Below are 21,570 nucleotides of genomic sequence, written 5' to 3'. Positions count from 1 at the left end.
TGTCTTTTTCAGTAATCCCCTGTATATCGACATCACTTAATTTCTTTTGTGCTCGAGTTTTAACGCTATCAGCCTTGCCCTTTTTTGTAAGATCTTGAACGTTTTTCCTATCACTGTTAATCGATGTTGTTCTCTGTTTTTGCAATGGAATATTAGGTTTATCGGATTCATGCGAACTGTTTTTACCGCTGCTACTTGCACTCATCTTATTGATAATTTCTATCAAAATTTAACGCAAACTATTACAAAATTACTATGTAAATTAAATAGAAATCACGAGAGCTTCACTAAACACGTCCGCACAGTCTGGTATCTATAGAACTATCTCTGAGATATCTATAGAATAGATAGAATACCTAAATAGATCTATAGAATACCTATAAACCCGGTAGTGTAAGATTTAGATTAGTTCACACTTGATAACGGTTTTGTATGTGTTAAATTGTTAAAGACAATGAAAGCCTAGAATTCTTTTACTACCTAAGAAGTTCTTGGTTGTGTTAAAAAAAAACAACGCTTTATTGTACAAAAAGCCAAAACAGCTTCATTGACAAAGCATTCACAAAACAAAAAAGCACAAAAACAAATATACAAATAATAAAAAAATGTCATACAATACAAATCAATTCAAAAAAAATTACGTCATAAAATTACAAATAAAACATATATGGACATTGCAGTACACAGGCGTATCTAGAAAATTTTACGAAAGGAAAACTGTAAATGGATAAAATCATGTTATATATCATAAAATCAAGAGTTATAAAATATTAAATATTAAATACTAGACCTTTCACCAGTGTGTGAGATGATCAAAATTTTAAAATTCAAAATTGTTCATGATTAAACATCAACAAAAAAGTCGTTTACCGCATATAGGGCTCTCTCCAGTAAGTATAATTTCAGAGCTTTGCGAAATGCGGGAAAGAATGAAAGTGACTTGATATTCGAAGGCAAATGATTGTACATTTTCTTGGCATTGTACAGTATTGAGCCCTTAACTAGCTCTGAGCTCGGGGTTGGCAGATAAATATCGTGGTCCGCATTAGTGGATAGTTGTGAGAAGGCCTTTCCGGAATAGAGAATATGTGCTTGCGGATTAAGCAAACGGATTCAAAAATGAATAAGGAAGGAAGAGTCAGTATTTTGAAATTTATTCTATTTTATAGTGGTATCTTTGATCAAATGCACGACCTCCGTCTTTAACCTATCGGAATCAATGGGAAACAAAGTTCTAGTTGAAATACATACCTTGCATTCCTCATCTAACAAATCCAGCACTCCCAACTTTGCCTCGATCAAATCAATGCAAGGTTGATTATCGTAAAAGTCGATCATTTTCCACTCTATCCCTTCTTTTATGTATTCTTCTTGTTCGAGTTTAAACACGTGAAGGTTAAATTGTTGCTGCAACTTTTCGTTTGCATAATTAATACAAAATTGTTCGAATGAATTGCTTTCGAACGTTTCGAATCCGTAAATGTCCAGAACCCCAATAAACTTGTGACTAGCTATGTCCGACACCAAAGCTTTATTGATCACCATGACGATCCAGTTGAATAGTTCCGCGTAAACATGTTTGGCCAAAGCGTCTCTGGCGAAGGCGGCATCTTCGGTTGTCATGGGCTTGAAATACACGTCTCGCATGGACACGATCTTTCTGGTAACTAGCCATTGTTTTAGCTCTTGGACGTCAAGTTCCAGTAGATCAGCTATTATTTTAAGATGCTTGTCGGTATTCTGAAAATGGATGAATTAAAAAGGTCTAAAATAACTGAATTCTAAAGATATATTTCTAGATATTCTGAGACATAAATGATATTCCTGATTTGCATCATGAAGTAGCCTTGGAAAAAGACAAGACACAAAATATTATGTATATTTATCTACAGAAACACGATTAACACAATGGTTAAATGTTTTTTTAACTAAATAAAGCTTTTTCTACATTAAACTCTGTCTAATAAGTTGGGAAAGACTTCGACAGACGACATTCAAAAAACAGATAATACAATAATTTATCTGCAAATTAAAATAATGCCATATCTGCTTTTCTTCCGTTGAATAGACTTTACTAGGCTTTTTTACTAGCTTATACGGAACTCATTATAGCACCATAGGGTAAATGTGCGTATTACTGCGTGTGTGAGAATTATTGCTATTTTTTTAAAATTGATAAGATAGCTCCCACTGCTGTACAGTAGCGGATCCAGAAGGAAAAACTTTCACAAGAATTAATAACAGAAACGACCGCGAAATAGAATATGTTACCTAAAGAAATAACAAAATTATTAAATTATAAGAACTTTAAGAAGATCAAAAACATGATATTTAAGAAAATAATATAAACGTAGACGACATCAACAATTTCAAACGTAGACGACATCGTTAAAAACTACGCCTTCGATACCGTCTGTCCAGGGAGTTTTACAAGTCTTCAGTGTGTTGCAGATGATGAAGAATGTAACCGACAACCTTCGACACAGAAAAAAAATCTAATAAATAAAATTATTAAAATGTGAGGCGTATAGAATAATCTGGCTTTTTTGCAAAAAGACTAGGCATATTATAAAACGCCGGCTTTTTACACAAAAGAAGGCATTTTTACAAATAACCCATCTATTTTCAGTCACATTCAGCCTAATCAAAATTAGGCATATTAAACAATGATATTTCTATACACTTCTTCAAAAAGACTGCCTGTTTTCAGTCATTTTACAAAATACCAAATCGAGAATCAAAAGTTTAGTGAACTATGAACATAAGCATATTGAATAATTTACGCTTTTATAAAAATATCCCATATTTTCCTATACAAAAACAATAATTATTTATGTCAAAATTTTATTATGTTTAGTGGAAAACAACTTGAATCCTATTTCATAAATTTTAATTATAAATAAAATAATTTTAAATACAAAATATATTAAAACTTTAATATTAATATCTCTGTTCTGCAATTCTGTGTACAGAGCCGCTTATTTGTGGAACTTTGCTTTCTTTTGGAATAAAATGAATTTAGATCTTTATAATAATCATCCTCAACCATACTCTATTTAACAGAATTATCACTTTTTGTGCAATTATTTCCAAATTTTGAAAGGGAAGTTCAAGAAATGTCGTTGGCTAATTTTTTGGGTTTTGGGTTTTATACCAATTCCGCCTAAAATGTTTTGTGCAATCTGACTAGTCTTCATTAGGCATTTTGCAAAGCGACTGAAAACAGATAGGCTCTTTGCAAAATATTCTTCTTTTGTTAAAAACGCCGGCGTTTTATAATATGCCTAGTCTTTTTGCTGCGTTATTCGATATAATGAATTGCTGAGTTATTCGATACGCCTGCGACATATACATTTGCTATCAATTAAACTTCTAGTTACGTAATCGAGGGCGCGATTTTTAAATACATTGTTGCCAACCATGCACATATTCAGCGCCGGGTTGACCCGGTTGACTAACTGGAGTTTACTTCCCCTAGGAGATGCAAGACCTTGTCGTTGGTGGGAAAGCTCCTTGTCAGGTGCTGGCAGAATCTCCTCTAGCACTTTGGCTCGGTCCAAGAAGCATCTCACTCATTGTCTTGTCTCTGGCTGTAGTGGCCAGGGAATTGCACCAAGACATTTAAACCAGGCACCTTCTACTGTCTGTGGTCATGTCTCGCGGGTAGAGGGTGTGGGGGGGTCTTGGCTTAACCGCCTGGACCAAGAGGAGACAACCTCACCAAAAACCTAAATCCTACGATGGCGGGGCCAGGTCAAAGGGATGCGTGGCTAGATAGAGGACTAGCCATTACTGGTCTCAACCTTGGGGCATCAGGGGGCACCCCATTGTATTTACCCCTTACTTCTACATGCGGGGCTCTGTAGAACTGGACTGATTATCCCTAGCGACTCGTGGGAACACTATGAGATCCAGTAATAAAAATAAAAACACCACAGAAGAAGCTGTGGGGAAACCCCTAGCGACACTGGGAACAGGAACAATGAAAGTTCCAAGGGGTCAAACCCCCCAAAGAAAACTACAGGTGAGGTGGCTGACACTTGCGCGGGACCGTCCTGCGCTAGTGGTACTCAAGCTACCACCTCCTTTAGCAAGGGTCGGGAGCTTACCTCTAAACCCAACAGGCGACACAGACTACTGTTTAGTCTACCTGGCCTGGGTCAACCAGGCGGGTTGGACGATCCGCTGAGAGTGGGTCTTAGCGGAGCAGAAGCACGGAGATACCTCCGACTGCTCCACGCAGGACTTGCTCCAGAGGAAGCAAAAGAGAAAGTACTCCTCCATAGAGGGGAGGGTAAAAAAACCAAGAAACAGGCCGGAGCATCTCCACCAAAGGGCAAAAGAGGGAGCGAAAACCTTTCACCTCTGCTCCGGCAAGAAGAGAAAAAAGCCAGGATGGAAAGACGTCCAACACCGAGAGGCAAGCAGGGACATATCACCAGCTTTGCCTCTATTGCTGGACAAGTGAAAATGGCAGTGCTACCAAAGGATTACCCAGAGGTTGTACTGACCACCGACCAGCAAACGGCTCTAGAAGAGGCGATACTGGACGAAGTAGTGGCGATTGGAGAGCAACACAACGACGAACAAAATGTGGGTCAAATGCGATTTGCGGGGATTCACTTTCGGGTGGGCATGCTCCTCATAGACTGTGTATCTCCAAAATCGGCGGATTGGTTGATAGAAACGGCACCTAAACTTAAGAATTGGCAGGGGCCGGGACTGGTTGCTCTGAAGGGAGAAAACATCCCTAAGGAGGCGACCATCACGGTCTTTTTGCCGAGGAGCAAAGGGAAAGACACCACCTACCTGCTGAACCTTATCCAGGGTCAGAACTCCGATGTAAGGACGTCGTGTTGGCGAATCATCAACTCGAGGGAGGAGGGCCACGGCCAAGTCCTCACAATAGGAATTGACCTCAAATCCAAGGAGGCAATAGAGAAAGAGGGATACACTCTTTACTATAGATTCGGGACAACACCGGTATCAGGTCTAAGAAGAGACCAAGCTAAACAGGTAGAGAAAATGGAGACAGATCCTCCAGCCTCTACCTCACAGGTACCTCAGCCGAAGACTAGCTCCTCGACTGTGAAGGGCACGGGGGCCAAACCCCAACCGTGGAAGGGTGTATATCCTCGGAGAAGGTTGATGGCCACTTCTCGGAGGAGGAACTTCCGTTGTCAGAGGAAGATGAGGAATACCCTATCCCCTCTACAACGGGAGAATCCTCACACACCCAGTAACCTAAACCAGGTCCAAAGTCCTACTCCAGCCCCTCTTCCCTCCCCGAACTTATCCTTTCTTCCTCCCCATGCATGGGATATCGCAAATAAACCTGCACCATGCAAAAGGGTCTTCCGCTACAATAGCAAGACTCTTTGAGAAAAATCATTATGCAATGGTACTAGCCCAGGAACCCTGGGTGTATCAGGGACAAATTAGAGGTTTGTCTGGAAAAAATTCAAAGGTAATATATGATAACAGGCAGGAATTTCCCCGAGCCTGTATTCTTATAAGAAAGGACATTAACTACACATGTGTTTCAGAATTTACAACCCGAGATCTTGTTCCTATCATGGTTCAGCTTAATATCGAGGATTGCAGTAAAAACATCGTGATTGCCTCTGCTTACTTTCCGGGTGACGGGGAGGCACCGCCTCCGGAGGTACGGGAGCTCGTGCGATTCTGCAGCCAACGGCGACTACCTCTGCTAATGGGATGCGACTCCAATACACACAATGAGGTATGGGGAAGCACTATTCAAGCACTTTCTCAATGTAGGGAACAGCCCCACGTTTGTGACAAAAACGCGGGCAGAAGTGTTAGATTTAACAATCGGGAGTGCTGGTGTAATCAGTTACGTGAAACAATGGAGGGTCTCAACGGAACCCTCCCTATCAGATCACAGAATCATCGAGTTCAAATTAGGAGGAATCACACCCCAAACAGAAACTCGAAGGAATCCAAGAAAAACAGACTGGGACATGTATAACACCAATCTCGTAGACAACCTAAACCGTATAGATGCAAGTAGGGCCAGAAACCATCTGCATCTAGAATGGTACGCAAGGGAAGTCAGCGGTGCAATATTGGATGCATATGAATCTAGTTGCCCCGCAAGTAAAGGCATACAAAAAAGTAACAACAAGCCCTGGTGGAACAAGAAGGTGGCCAAACTTAGATCGGAGGTCCGACGACTCTTTAATAGAGCTAAATCCAGTGGCGAATGGCAGCTCTACAGCGAGAAATTAACTGAGTATAAGAAGGAGATAAGAAGGGCAAAGCGGTCTGATTTTATATCCTTTTGCGAAAACATCACTTCTACTCCTGATGCAGCCAGATTACACAAAGCTATGGCCAAGAGTGGATCTATCCCCAACATGGCACTTAAGAAATCTGACGGAAGCTACACGGAGGGAGAGGAAGAGAGAGCAAATCTCCTACTTTATACACACTTTCCAGGTAGCATACCTATTGATACTTATGTAGCTCCCACTGAACCCCACAATCCTTGCAGGGAAGATTGGGAAGTGGCCAAGCTAGCAATAACAGAACAAAAGCTGAAATGGGCGATCGACACTTTTCAGCCCTATAAAGCAGCAGGAGTGGATGGGATCTTTCCTGCCCTTCTAAAGGAGGGTCAGCAAATAGCTACTCACAATCTACTAAGCATTACAAGAAGCAGTCTAGCGATGGGATATATACCAACCACATGGAGAAGAGCAAAAGTAATCTTCATACCTAAAATAGGCAAAACTGACTGGACAAATCCCAAGTCATTTAGGCCTATTAGTCTCACATCGTTCATACTAAAAACGCTGGAGAAAGTAGTTGACAACCATATTGGAGAAAATCATCTAAAGGTTAAACCACTGCATGATAGTCAGCATGCATATAGAACGGGCAGATCCACAGAAACTGCTCTGTACCAATTAACGGAGCTAATACAGACAAGTCTGGATAGCAAAGAAACAGCAATTTGTGCCTTCTTGGATATTGCGGGGGCGTTTGACAATATACCACATAAGGTGGTCAGGCGATCTCTAGAAACAAGAGGGGTGAACAGAACTATTATTCGCTGGTTTTGGGAAATGCTGTCAACACGAACAGCAGAGGCTCAGATGGGCACCAAAACTGTAGCTGTTAAAACAACGCAAGGAACTCCACAAGGTGGAGTAACCTCCCCTTTGCTGTGGAGCTTGGTGGTGGATGAACTACTAGATGAATTAACTCTAGCGGGAATACACTGCATTGGGTATGCAGATGACATAGTCATGATCGCTCGGGGGAAACATGAAGGCACCTTGTGTGATATTATCCAAAGAGGACTCCGTATCACTGAGAGATGGTGTAGGACTGTCGGGCTGAGTATCAACTCAGACAAAACCGCGATAGTGCCATTCACCAGAAGGCGAAGTCTGAAAAACTTGAAAAGAATCCAACTAGATGGAAAGGAAATACTGCCAACACAGGAAGTTAAATACCTGGGAATAACCCTGGACAGTAAACTCCTGTGGAACAGGCATATTAAGAACACTACCAGCAAAGCCATAAAGGCTCTCATGATATGCAGAAGACTGGCCGGAAATAGATGGGGCTGCTCCCCTAACATTTTGCGCTGGATGTATACCATGATAGTAAGACCCATGATTACTTATGGAGCAGTTGTCTGGTACACAAAACTAGAGCAACGGACGGCAAGGCTAAACCTATGCAAAGTCCAGAGACTAGCATGTGTTTGCATCACAGGAGCCATGAGAACCTGTCCAACAGCAGCAATGGAGGTCATTCTAGATCTAACACCACTGCATATTGTCATTGGTAGATATGCCAATGCGACAATAATTAGAATGGTCACTAACGGAATTAGTACTGGGAGAATTGTCAGATCAGGGGCTTGGAACACCCTCAAAAAGGAAATACCACTCCTGCAACTCCCAGTGGACGATATGCCAAGAACGTACAACTTTGACAAACATGTCAATGTAGTATTGAGCAATAAGAAGGATTCGAAGAGCGAAACGCTTGCCCAGCAGTTAAAAGACCATACCATAACTTGGTATACTGATGCTTCCAAAACCAATACGGGAACAGGGATCGGAGTGTTTGGGCCGAGAGCTAATTACTCCGAACCAATGGGCACCCTAGTATCCTACAGGCAGAAATCTACGCTATCGAGAGATGCGTACAACTTATCTTAGATAGGAACTATCGGAAACAAGAAATAGCCATCTTATCTGATAGTCAAGCAGCGTTAAAGGCGATCAACTCAGTATCAATCAATTCGAAATTGGTCAAAGAATGCATAGAGAAGCTGAATAAATTAGGCAAAGAAAATAAAGTCCTCCTACACTGGGATAGAAGGCAATGAAAAAGCAAATAATCTAGCTAGGAAAAGAGCGAACACTCCACTAACTGGACCAGAACCGTTCTGCTTTCCAAGTGGTAACCAACTCAAGGCGGAACTCAAGAACTTGGAAGATTCCATCCGCAACCTGGAATGGAAATCTTGCAATGGTCTAAGACACTCGAAGAAGTTTCTGAGGGCTTATGATCAAGAAAAAATCACAGATCTTCCTGGGTCTGAGTAAGAACAATCTTCGGATTGTCACGGGGTTTTAACAGGACACTGTCTCCTCAATGAACACCTCAGTAGATTGAAACTAAGAAGAAACGGCGAATGCAGATTCTGTGGGGAAGATGGTGAAACACCAGTACACCTCATCACTGAGTGCGCCGAGACGACAACCATTCGTGCCATGAATTTTGGTACGACTGATATTGGAGATGGAGAACTACCCTCTATAAAACCGTCCCAGATACTGGCTTTTGTCAAAGCCCTGGGACTGTATGATGAGTTATGATTCAAGAAAGGGGGACACAATGGATCTGTAAGGTCGAAGTGATTAACCCCCCTCCCACTCATTCTAAATTCTAAAAAAAAACTGGAGTTTAAATTTCGCTCTAGGGATTCAGGTGGTAGCTCTGCTGTAAAAAATGCCAAGTTGCCACATTTATTTATTTATTTCCTGACATTGTCGTTCGTTTGGACACTTTATTTGTGTATAACGAGTATTTGGTTTAAATAAATAGTGTTGTGACACTTTAGGCTTAAAAATGTTTATACATAGATCTTGCAGTCGAACATTGTTCTTTTTAGAACCTCTTTTAGTGCGAAGTGTACAAGATAGCTTAATAGCCGTAAAAAACTCATCGCAACTTTATTACAATATTTTGAATGGGAAAGAGTAATGACCCTTTATGTCCCTTTAGTGCTGTTAATAAGGTGAGTTTTGTTGATGTAAATAAGAACTGTTTATTACCGTTGGGGGTTGGAGCCTTTGGTGTTACACAGCAAAATAAAACACTAAATCACCACAGTACACCAAAACACTTTTACTTTCACACTAGACGCGCGTTTCGCTAACCATGTTAACATCGTCAGCAGATGATTAAGACTGATTCAGTCTTAATTATCTCATCAAGAGACTGATTCAGTCTTAATAATCTGCTGATGATGCTAACATGGTTAGCGAAATGCGCGTCCAGTGTAAAAGTAAGAGTGTTTTGGTGTATTGTGGTGATTTAGTGTTTTATTTTGCAATAAGTTTATATATTTATAATTATTTTATTTTTGCTTTCTAAATATTGTGATTAAAAGAAAATGTGTAAAAGTGGACAGCGCTGTGCCGGTCAAGCTTAATTAAGTAACTAAAACTTTATTTGATATGAACTTTATATTAAGCAGTTGTATTATAGTTTAGTTAACACATTATTATTACAATGAGAGGAATTTTATAAATAATTAAATACAGTTTTAGGTATCATCAAACTTTTGTTCGCAGTAATATCCAGACTTACCCTAGTTGGCACTGGAAAAAAGCATAGGGATACCAAATATTTATTTCTCTGGTTCACTTTTTTTAGTACTCAACTTTTAAATTAATGGATAAACATTTATTGAATTGCTGTCGCACAACGAATTTTGAAAGCAAAACGAATAATGAAAGGTGAATTATAAACTTGGTTATTTATTTTAAATAATTATAATAGCGCGTATACCGGGTGCGTCTCAAAAGTGGCCCGAAAAAAAAACGAGATTTGGTATGTTAGTATATGACATAAATTAAGATTGATTGACGTATTCAATTGTTTTTGGCCACTTCCTGTTTCACCGGAAATGACTACACTTTTGATTTTTAAATGGCACCCTCGGTATTTTTTTACCTTATTCGATAGAAAATGACACTTTGAATCGAATGACATATCATATGTCAACTTTTGACATGTTGACATATGGTTGTGTTATAAGCGAGAATTTCAAAAGTTAACATATGATATGTCATTCTATTCAGAATGTCATTTTCTATCGAATAAAATAAAAAAAATACCAAGGGTGCCATTTAAAAATCAAAAGTTGTAGTCATTTCCGGTGAAACACGAAGTAACCAAAAACATTTGAATACGTCAATCAATCCTAATTTATGTCAAATACTAACATACCAAATCTCGTTTTTTATCTGAAAAAATAAAAAAGTTATAGGGTTGAGCCACTTTTGAGACGCACCCGGTATAGCGTTTAACGCCTTGGGAGTAGCAAGGTACAGCCTGCCATACCAGAGCCGTTCGGTATACAAGGAAGGTAATGTGGCTAGCATAACGCTTCAACCGCTTATTATTACCTCAGGATTGTGAATCCCAAGTACTCATTTAAGGCTGAGTCGGTACCCAAACTGTTTTTATTTTATTAAAAATAGTCGACTGATGAAATGCCGGCTGTGGGATTCGAACCCACAACCTTAGAATTGGTAGATAAGAGCTGTACCTCTACGCCACCGGGCACCTTTTTATTTTAAATACTTACTGGAATTGTACACCCTTCTTGATCCTGTTCGTTCTCCACTTTGATTAGACACTGTTTGAATTCAATATTGCCCAGATGCAAGATGCCCGCAAGAATTTTAAACATATTCTCCTGGTCTTGTTCGGAGAATCCTAAGAGGTTAAGGGCATTCTCCGTTTCTTCAAACTGAACCAAATCGTTCACACCCTGTATAATTGGACTGGAGCCTTGATTCAGGTAAGTGAATTTATCTTGGTGATCTGTAGATAACGAATAGGTTTTTTATAATACGAGATAGATTATTCTCGTATTATAAAAAAAAATTGTTAAAATTCTTTCTGAATAACGTTCCTAGACTATTATGGCAAAATCGGTTAAGGATATAATTATTTAGGACTAGGATTGCCAGATGTTCGGGATTTCCTGGAATATCCCGGGTTTAGGTAAGTTGTCCCGGAACCCGGAAAATATACTATCCCGGAAAGTGCAAATCAAATTGTAAAATCAAATGTTATAAAGTTCTCAAAGTAAAAACATACAAATTTTATGCTTTGTTCGTTTCTGTTTCACTTTTTGTAAAAACTTAAAAAACAACCTCCGTAACTATCTTCGTTTATATTTTATGTGCTCGTCTCAATAAAACATGTTTGGGCTATAGTATCTTTTAATTTAGTTTCCACAAACTAATTCTCTAGAATAGGAAGTGAGTGGTGAGATGGTGATGTGCATTTTTTAGAGCGTCGCGTCGGCGTTATTTTCCGCTGTTGCTTTTTTGCCTTCTCGGAATTTAGCTCTAATAATCTGGCAACCCTAGTTAGTACTAATGACATCTAAATAAACATTATTTAGATGTCTATAGTTAGGACTTACCCAAGAATAAATGTTTAAGTCGACCTCTGGCTGAGCACAACTGGTAGAATATATGATAATTTCGCTCATCTGGAGCTTGAAACACCACTCTCGACTTCTCCAAGAGATATGTCCTCATAGATGCTCCGCTTATATTAAATTGTTTGTTGAACTGTAACTCGATGAATTTGCCAAATCGTGAGCTATTGTCGTTTCTCGTTGTTTTTGCGTTTCCGATGGCCTAAAATGATGAAAAAGTTATCTCCAATAAAATAATACATTATAAATAAATACATTATCTCCAATAAATGATAAAAATGTTGTACATTATCTCCAATGTAGTTTGATTGTTTTACATTAGATCCGAAAGAAAATCATAAAGAGAATTAATTTATAATATTGGTCTATAATAAATATCAGTCGCTAAGTCGAGCACAACCCTAACATCCTTTCCCACGGTACTTTTGATCCCCCTGTAACTTCCTTATTGATAATGTTGTTGCCACTGCAAGTTTTTAATATAAATGATTGAAGAATTTTTTGTTTTTGTGTTTCCAACAAAAATGTTAGAGCTATTATTTGCTCCCATAATATATATGCTCCCATAATATATATTATACAGTACATCTGCTGGATAATGTGTCTATGAAAGGAATGCGGACAAAAAACATTTAAATAAACAGCAATATATTTTATACGTCGATTTGACGAGTGCGTCACCGCAAATCGCTCCGCCCACTCATTTTATTGGCTACTTGCAAATTTGTTGAATTTTTATTGATGGGACGCGTCGTCTAATTTTTTACGAAAAACATGGAGAGAATATCGTTTCCCCTCTCACGGATACCCCGTAGCTACAGAACGGACAGACGTACAGTACTTTTATAGGTTAAAGAAGGTAAAATGCCAATTTTACCTTAATAGCTTGAAAGCAGTTGAATTTAGGTATAGCATATTATACATGAAATGTGCCTAAAATTTTGCGTAGATTCCAAATAATATGAAGAATTATACAGGGTGTTCCGTCAAAAAACAAAGCTTTGCTTTGCTACCTACAGATTTCTGAAATACCCTGTTTGAATGAAAATATTTTTAGATTATGCAACCTCTCATTAATGTACAATTTTTTAAGCGAATTTTTTCTTTATCGCTAGTAATTTGGGTTATTTATTAAAATATCAACCAATAACGCACTATTGTGACACCTTATATATATTTCCTCATTGTTCAGCTACTCAGTATTCCTGTATTTTTTTAGTCTAAACTATAAGTAATAAAACAGCGTTTACAGAATTGAAATTGGTTCACTCATTTTTGAGATATCTAATTTTGTCCTCATATACCACGCCACACTGTGCGTCGAGTCGTCTCTCGACAAGCGGGCCGAGGTTGCCATATTTCAACCATAAAGCTCATGCCGCGAGTAATAAACAAATTAACAACCTGTATATGATCACATGTTTCATGTAAAACAAAGTCAGTAGTGTCTATGAAAGCACCTATTCAACAACATTACATATTGGTGGGTTTAATATATTTTTAACATTTTTGGCTCCATAACGTTTCTCTAGTCTGTCCAACAAGAACAGAGAATAAATGACATTGACAGTTGTTCTCTATCGTTTTAATTCAAAAGAAAATTGTGTTTCCTACAATTTTTGGATGTCGTCTATCGAAATCTTCTCTGACTCGTTGGACAGACTTTATTATATTTACCTCCATTATAGGGCTACTGGCGAGTACTTTCCTTTCCACCTGAGTTTCTGTCGCATTTCCACCGACTGTGGCGAAATACCTCATGGCATATTTAGCTGAAACGGTCTTTCCGGCACCGCTCTCTCCAGAAACGATAATGCTCTGGTCTCTCTGCTCCCGTTCCAGTTTGGTGTAGGCCTCCTCCGCCACAGCAAAAATATGTGGATCCAAATCGCCCATAGCCTGTCCCCTGTACGTTTGGATAGTGTCAATATCTGCAAATAAATTTGAGTCATTATATAAATCCTTATACATCACATTGAATATACTGGTAAATAAAGAATAAGTACAATATTTATATGTATACAAACTTCCAAGTTTAGCGTTACACAATATTTTTGAAACTATCGAAACATTTATTTAATAATATCTTAGGATTATTTAAAGAGGACAAAAAAGAGGAGGCCAAAAATTCAATAATATATAAGGTGTGTAAAAAAATTGTGATCATCCCGATTCACTCATACTTTTTTGAGCCACCCTGTAGAAGTTAAAATATTTTCCTGAAATATACTCTAATTACCACCTACTTTACGTTTGCACTTATAAGTACAACATTTCTTCTAAGTTGTTTATTATAGAAGCTACAGATGCCCGACGTACTGTTGCCGGGCCGCGGCCCGTAGGAAAAGCTTTGAACGTGGCAACCCCGATTTGCGGCACTTTTTTGCTAGGTACCCTTATAATATCATGCACAGAATAAAAATAACTTTAATTTACAAATACTAACCTACAAATGGTCAAAATAATTTATGAGCGTAATGTCGTCTCCAAAATCAGTTATTATTAATTAAACATAGTTGTAAACTTCTCCTATTCATAAATATACGTAAAAATTAGGTTTTGATTAAAAATACGTACGAGCGTAATAATTCTGCAGCCGGATTCTGTACTATACTGGGTGCGTTAAAAAAGTGGCTCACCGCTATAACTTTTTGAATATTTCAGAATACAGAATGAGATTTGGTATGTTAGTATATGACGTTAAATTAGGATTGATTGACGTATTCAATTGTTTTCCATCACTTCCTGTTTCACCGGAAATGACTACAACTTTTGATTTTTGGCACCCTTGGTATTTTGTTACTTTATTCGATAGAAAGTGAGACTGAGTAGAATACGTCAAAATAAAAAAAAAATACGAATATCATACGTCAACTTTTGAAATTGCAACATACGGTTCATAAAGACAATTTGACTGGAAATACTAAGGGTGCGGTATCAAATTATTCGTAAAAAATGCTTTTTCCAAATATGTTAATGAGCCACCTTCGTTCCATTTGAGAAAAATTGAGATATGATTAAAAATACAATTTGGGCATCTTTTAACCGGCCAGGATAAGACACTAAAAACATTGGACGATCAAATCTATTTTTCCAAGGCCCCTTGATTAAAAATTAGTCTTTAACTCAGCCGTTGAATAGGTACATCAATCAATCCCAATTTATGTCATATACTAACATACCAAATCTCGCTTTTTTTATACGAAAAAATACAAAAGTTATAATACGTGTGAGTAGCTTTCAAGACGCACCCGGTATAGACATTATTTATTATTTGTGAGGTCATATTGTAAAACTTATATTATGATAAAACCTTGTTTATATTTTTAAGAATTTCTCCTTCTTCTATTTCTATTTTTATGAATATCTATCACGCTGTTAGTCTCATTTGGATCGTAATGTATATAAAATTCGCACGGTATTATTTCTCAATTACAATAGAAAAATAATATTAATTAAGGAGAGGTCTCCTATTAAAATACAAAAGGAAACCTTTCAGTTCCTTTCTCAAGCCAGTGCCAATAAGAAAGAAAAAGTAGACACTGTAGTTACTGGTTTCCAGGTTAAGTTTACTAACAAATAACAACTTAAAAAAATCCGCAATACATTTTATAAATCGTATAACGATTGGATAACATTAATATGCGCATATTATGTATTAATTAAATATTTAAAAAAAATCTAATCTATTTTGGTAGATTGCCAATAAATATATTTTAGTTGTATATTCTAATAACTAGTTAAGAGTATTTTGTAATTATTATTGAAATTTATTTGGAATTGGCTCCGATTATAGTTCTAACTTTGTACTCATACTTATTTAATTATATATGTTACTTATCTTATAACGTTTTATTAGTTATATCTATTATTATACATATACATACCGCCATTACTCGCTGACGAGTATTTGACACGCATCAGAAGATGGTCACGCAAGGCGTTTTCTTTCATGAGCTTTTCTACTAGTTAAGAGTATTTTGTAATTATTATTGAAATTTATTTGGAATTGGCTCCGATTATAGTTCTAACTTTGTACTCATACTTATTTAATTATATATGTTACTTATCTTATAACGTCTTATAAGTTATATCTATTATTATAACATGTATATTTATGTATTATTATACTTTTAAAATAGAAAACAAATTTTTTGCAGTATAGGTATATAATAAAATTATACAGGGTGTCATTGAAATGGTGTAAAAAAAATGTGATAGTACGGATCGTTTATTTCTTTACCTTTAAACTGAGCACAAGAATTAATTCTGAAAAGTAATGTACAGGGTGTTAATAATCCATTATTTTGTAGCATGCATATTTAAATATCTTTAAATATCTCAAAAACCAAAGATTTTAAACATATTTAACCCCTATAATAAATGCCTTTTTTTGGGCCCAAGAATCCAAAAATGAAATAAAATACCCGGTGTTCCATAAGAAAAAATATAACTTTGGTATGGATCTTAGTTCTGAGACACCCTGTATATTTCAAATCTTTTTTTTTCGTTTCTACATCTTTCCGTTTTCGTATAATGAACCGAGGTGAATGAGGTGCGCCACCCTGTATATGAAAAAATAACAATCTAATGATTTTTGTTATTTAACGAGTAGCATATATAATTATATAAATAAAGGTAGATAATTAGCTAATTAAAATGATTCAGATCTTTGTGACTCACCGTAAATTGGAAGTTCATCATACGGATTGATGGCAACCAAAACAATACCACAGTATGTATAAATATCTCTTCGTTGACAAAACCTGACCTGTAAAATATAAATTGTTATAATTAGTTAGATAAATACATTTACTTATGCCTTCCCCAAATATGACTTAAATTATAGTAGGTATATCAGTGTAGTTTTAATTATATTTAAACGTGTTAAAGTAAAAATAAAGTAAATAAAATCGTGTAAACTCAATAATTTATGGGTTTTGTTTTACAATGAGTCAATAAATGCTATAGTTACTAAAATTGTTAAAAAGTTTCTAATAAGAACAAATCAATTAATACAGGGTATACAATATTTGCATGATATTTGGACTATAGTTGGCTGTGTTTTAAAAAACATGTGCCATCTCTCATGGGGAGATTCCTCACATAAAAATAATTCGATTCTAGTTTTTTCGTACTTCTTTCGTGGCTACAGGGGGGTTGTATAGACTGTATAAAAATTCTCCAAAAAATCCTATATGGGTATTTCGCCACTGCAAGAAAATCTACAAAATAAAATAGTTATCTTTTGTAAACACTTCTGCGTTAATCCAAACGGAAACTACTTGTCAGAAGTTTGGTTTGGTTAGGTTAGGAAATTAGGACAAATTTGCCTAACGAACAAAAAAATTCTTAACGTTTCGGAAAGTTTATCTCTTTCCGTCGTCGGAAGCAAAAAAAAAGAAAAAAAAATTGGCGCCGGGAGGCACGTATAGCCGCCCATACTAAAATATGTTAATAAAAAGTTGTTAGGCAGTTCTTTTAGTTTCAATTATTTCAAAAACTGCGACTTTGACTGATTTTGATGTTATTACAAATTTTGTTACAAATATTATTCCTAATCTTAAATTGAAAACCGCGTTTCGCTAGCTACTGTAATTTTGGAGTTACGATTTTTTTAAATTTTAACCCTCTCCCATACCCCCTTACCAACCCCCACCCCTACCAAAAACTAATGACCAGATTCTCGGGTACCACAGTATTTTTGTGCCAAATTTGGTTAAAATCGGTTCAGCGGTTTTTGAGTTATCGTGTTATAGACGGACAGACGGACAGACGGACAGACGGACAGACGGACAGACAGACAGACAAACACCACGAAAATATCTTGTATTTAGGTCATTTATGACCCAAACCAAACCAAACCAAACTCATTTTGAGTGAAATTAAAAAAACTTTTTTTTGCCGATCCTAATAGCCTACCATACCTATTGGTATGGTCGGCTAATAATGATATTTAAGAAAATTATAAAAGACCTATATTTAAAAGTTTTTACATCCTGGAATTTTAACACTATGCATTTCCGCGTCTATGTTTATAGGAACTTTTTCTTTATATTTATTTATGAGGAATCAATGAGTATTTTTATGTAGCCATTTAGTGACATCAAAAATATTACGGGTTGCTATTAGTTTTGGATTAAGGAAAATTAATATAATTGTATTTTTTTCATCAAGGAGGTTGAAATCAACAAACTATTAAGAGACAACTTTTAATCGGCATTAAATGGTCTATACAATTTTAGCTAACTAGAGAAAAGAAAATCAGTAGCGCACAAGTTTATTTTAGAAAAAAACATTTCATTGATAACCCATATGTACGTGCCTGGTGAATCTGTAGATACTTCTTAGTTTTTAATACTAAAATATGTAACACTTATAATAACTTACCCTCAAAATTTTATTCGAATTACTTAAAGCATTTGGAAAAAAATATAATAAGTGAAAAAAAAATGAAGACACCCCTATAGCTACGAAACAAAGCAGAATCGGACCTATGTTGATGAAAGAAATAATTTTTTTTTTGCAAGAACAATCTTATTACGAGAGATGGCACGTTTTTTGAAACACTCTGTATAAATATGAAATAAAAAAACACAGATACAAACTCAGACAAATATAAAATAAAACACTAAATCACCACAATACACCAAAACACTTTTACTTTTACACTGGACGCGATTAATTTTTTTTACAATAAACTAAAGTTTATAATCATCTGCTGATGATGCTAACATGCTTAGCGAAACGCACGTCCAGTGTAAAAGTAACAGTGTTTTGGTGTATTGTGGTGATTTAGTATTTTATTTTGCTGTGTAACACCAAAGGTTCCAACCCTCAACTCTAATCAGACAAATGTGTCATGTAAAACGTCAAACTAAACTCTCACGACGCGCGACGTAGAGAGGACTGTCTCTGATGCATGAATACAAAAGTAGTGTTAGACTTCTTCTTTAGTCTTTTTAATTAAGGGTATTTTCTTACCTGCAGGTTATACAAGACGCCAGGTTCGTGCAGATATGAGAGAGAGGTGAGATCATTTTCGCCTATTAGTATGTCGGGATTTTTCAGGAATGGTAAATCCTTTTCAGATTTCAGTGGTAGAGTTTTCAGTTCTTGATCGTCTTCAGTCTGTATTTCAAGCGTCTTCTTTTCTGGTTTGTAGTCTTCTAATAATGTGGCACCTTCCCAAACTTTTTCGCTGTGAGGTATCCATACTCTTGCACCCTAAAATATAAAGTATTTTATTTTTTTTCTTTTACCAACAACTAATTAGCGTTTGCAAACCATAGTCTATTTATAACCAGTATATCGACTTTAGATCTTTTGCATGAAATTCTGTCATAGTTAAATGAGGCGTCAAGTTACAAAATCCGCATTATCCATTTAAAAAAAATGGCTTAATGACATATCTAACTTAACGTCGACCCTAAAATCTACATAAACATAGTCTCAAACTACAGAAAAAGTCACATATTCCTATATAAAATTTACTACAAATTACGTTACTGCAGTAAAATCCGTCTTATCCACTTATATTTGCTTTTTATGTCATTATTCGAGTCATTATTGTTGCAAATCCCGCATTTTTTCACAGGTATTACTATAGTCTGTCCAACGACTAGATCCTTGACAGTGATAGATGTGTCTGTCATTTTATTTTCAAATTAGTTTATCTTATTTTACAAAGAATTAAGTTGGTACAACTGGAACGCATAGCAGAAAATTAATATATTTAAAATTTGAGTGACAAGTGATTACTTCAAAATATTGTGAAATATAATCGATTTATTTTATTAAAAACAATTACAGTATGTGTTAATACTAAACAAGCAAGGGTTTATTAAAAAAAACACAACATACCAAAAAAGATATAAAAAAGATTTCCGGCTTTCAAGCTCAAGCAACTTCCTGCATTTATTGTTACATTTATCAATAAAATAATTATTCAATATGATTATATGATTTACCTATCGTGTGCTGCTATTTTACAGACACTCCAGTTTTTGGTATAATATACAAGATAATTTACAAACTTTATTTGTGGCTAATACATCTCTCTGGCCATAATCTCTGGCAAACTGTCTCTGGCGGTCTCTGGGCACCGAATATTAACTGTAAACTATGGTCTGGGTCAACACAGAATTTTCCCGCGAGTTTTCCTCCACTTAATTTTAAAAAACACAAAACACACGTAATAACACAGTCCAAAATGCAAAATATTTATCATTTCTATTTGACATAATTTGACACAAAATTATAATCTATAAGTTGGCAAGAGTTTGACAACTCTCAAAAATCTTAAGACGAGTTCACACGCATCGGCGTTTGTTTGTCGTTCATCTTTCCGTCAAACCAATAATATTGAAATACGATCTGTCATTTTTGAAATAAACCAATAAAACTGGTTAAAAACAATAAGAAATGATGCATGACGGATATATATATGAACCCATCCATAGTAAACTTAAAAAATACTGTATGATCGAGAAAAAACGGCGTCAGCGATGGCTATGAAGTGAAGATCGCTGTCGTTTTATATGTAAATTTATATGGGGAATGTCATCGATTGTCATTTCCCAGGCAACTGGACGCCGTTTTTTTTTCGATCATACGGAATTAGAAACTTTTTTTAGTAAAATAAAAAGATTGGTTGGGACGTCGCTATTTTTTCTGCCTTCGTCTGTCGAAATCTTACCTGAGAAAAAAAACAGAGTATACTGACGTTTTATCCATTTCAAATCATTACCTAATTTTAATAAAATATCAAAGCTAATAATTCCAAGTTAGGATGCAAATATCTTGATGCAGCAAAACCCGTAATATGCATCATACTGCAATAAAACCTTATCCGAATTATATTTGTGTATATTCTATTTAAAAATTAAATATTAATTTTTATCTCTAGAAAAACCAGATACAAAACAATGATTCCACTCAATGGCCAGGTTTTTTGTAAAATAACGCTTCTTGATGTTCCAAAACAGTTAGATAATACGCAAATTATCTCGAAACATCGTTTTTGGGATAAGAGGGGTTTTGCAACTTGACGCCTCTAATACTAACTTATGTTATTTAACGAGTAGGATTTAAAGTTCCATTCAATCTTTGTTTATTAGAAATATGTATATATGTATATAGTTTAGAAAACACACTGGCAAAGATGACCAGCTGGTAATGGATTTGCTGAAATGCAAACGTAGAAAACAACCAAAGTGTCGTTTTTGAATATTTTTAATGTTTATTAGGGACCAGTACAAATGTTAGGTTTAAATGTTACAGAACAATTTTAAGGTAATGTAACTTTTAGTAACATAACTGCAAAATTTTATATACAATTATTCATACGGTTTAAGCTTTAATTAGTAATAAAAAATATATATTTCATCCATATTATATTTTAGCACATAAGTTTAAATTGTAAAGGTCAATAAGTAACAGAAATACTGTTTGTCTAACAGTACAGCAATTATTTTTATTATCGCTTTTAGTACATAAGCTAGTATAGATAAATAATTTTTGTCAATTTTGAATTTCCCGTTCATTCCTTCGAATTTGTGTAACATGGAAAGCCAAAATGCTTTCAAAAAGTGATGACAATGGAGACTATTTTTAGAAAGAATAGCTTTAGAAAGAACAGAAACAAGAGATATAAGAGAAGAAAACCAGTAAGAGAAACAAATGGTAGAAATGGGAGAAAAATAGAAGAAGGTAGGAAAGATAGATAATGTCACACTTATTATTTTAAAAAGTCAGTCAAAATGTCATTTAACATTGGACAAATGGCTGTAATCTGGCTGTAATAGTATATTATTAGGAGTAAAAATGACACTTTTTGT

At 35.8% G+C, this 21,570-nt stretch overlaps 1 protein-coding gene across 2 annotated transcripts in view; it reads right to left on the bottom strand.

The window, feature by feature from the left end:
• The window catches only part of LOC115889041 (unconventional myosin-Va), an 84,243-nt gene that overhangs the window by 33,740 nt on the left and 28,933 nt on the right, over positions 1 to 21,570 (bottom strand). For both annotated transcript variants that reach the window (XM_030908956.1, XM_030908957.1), the window contains exons 2-7: positions 18,716 to 18,958; positions 16,415 to 16,502; positions 13,409 to 13,662; positions 11,714 to 11,933; positions 10,865 to 11,103; positions 1,252 to 1,740 (exon numbers count right to left, since the gene is read on the bottom strand). In XM_030908956.1, the coding sequence (XP_030764816.1) occupies positions 1,252 to 1,740; positions 10,865 to 11,103; positions 11,714 to 11,933; positions 13,409 to 13,662; positions 16,415 to 16,502; positions 18,716 to 18,958 (1,533 nt within the window). The remainder of the gene's footprint in view (positions 1 to 1,251; positions 1,741 to 10,864; positions 11,104 to 11,713; positions 11,934 to 13,408; positions 13,663 to 16,414; positions 16,503 to 18,715; positions 18,959 to 21,570) is intronic.

This window comes from Sitophilus oryzae, unplaced genomic scaffold (assembly GCF_002938485.1).
Source record: "Sitophilus oryzae breed Bouriz unplaced genomic scaffold, Soryzae_2.0 scaffold_810_pilon_pilon, whole genome shotgun sequence".
In the NCBI taxonomy this organism is placed as follows: domain Eukaryota; kingdom Metazoa; phylum Arthropoda; class Insecta; order Coleoptera; family Curculionidae; genus Sitophilus; species Sitophilus oryzae.
The sequence above is the reverse complement of the archived record's forward strand: the minus strand, read 5'-3'. Positions and strand labels throughout refer to the sequence as shown.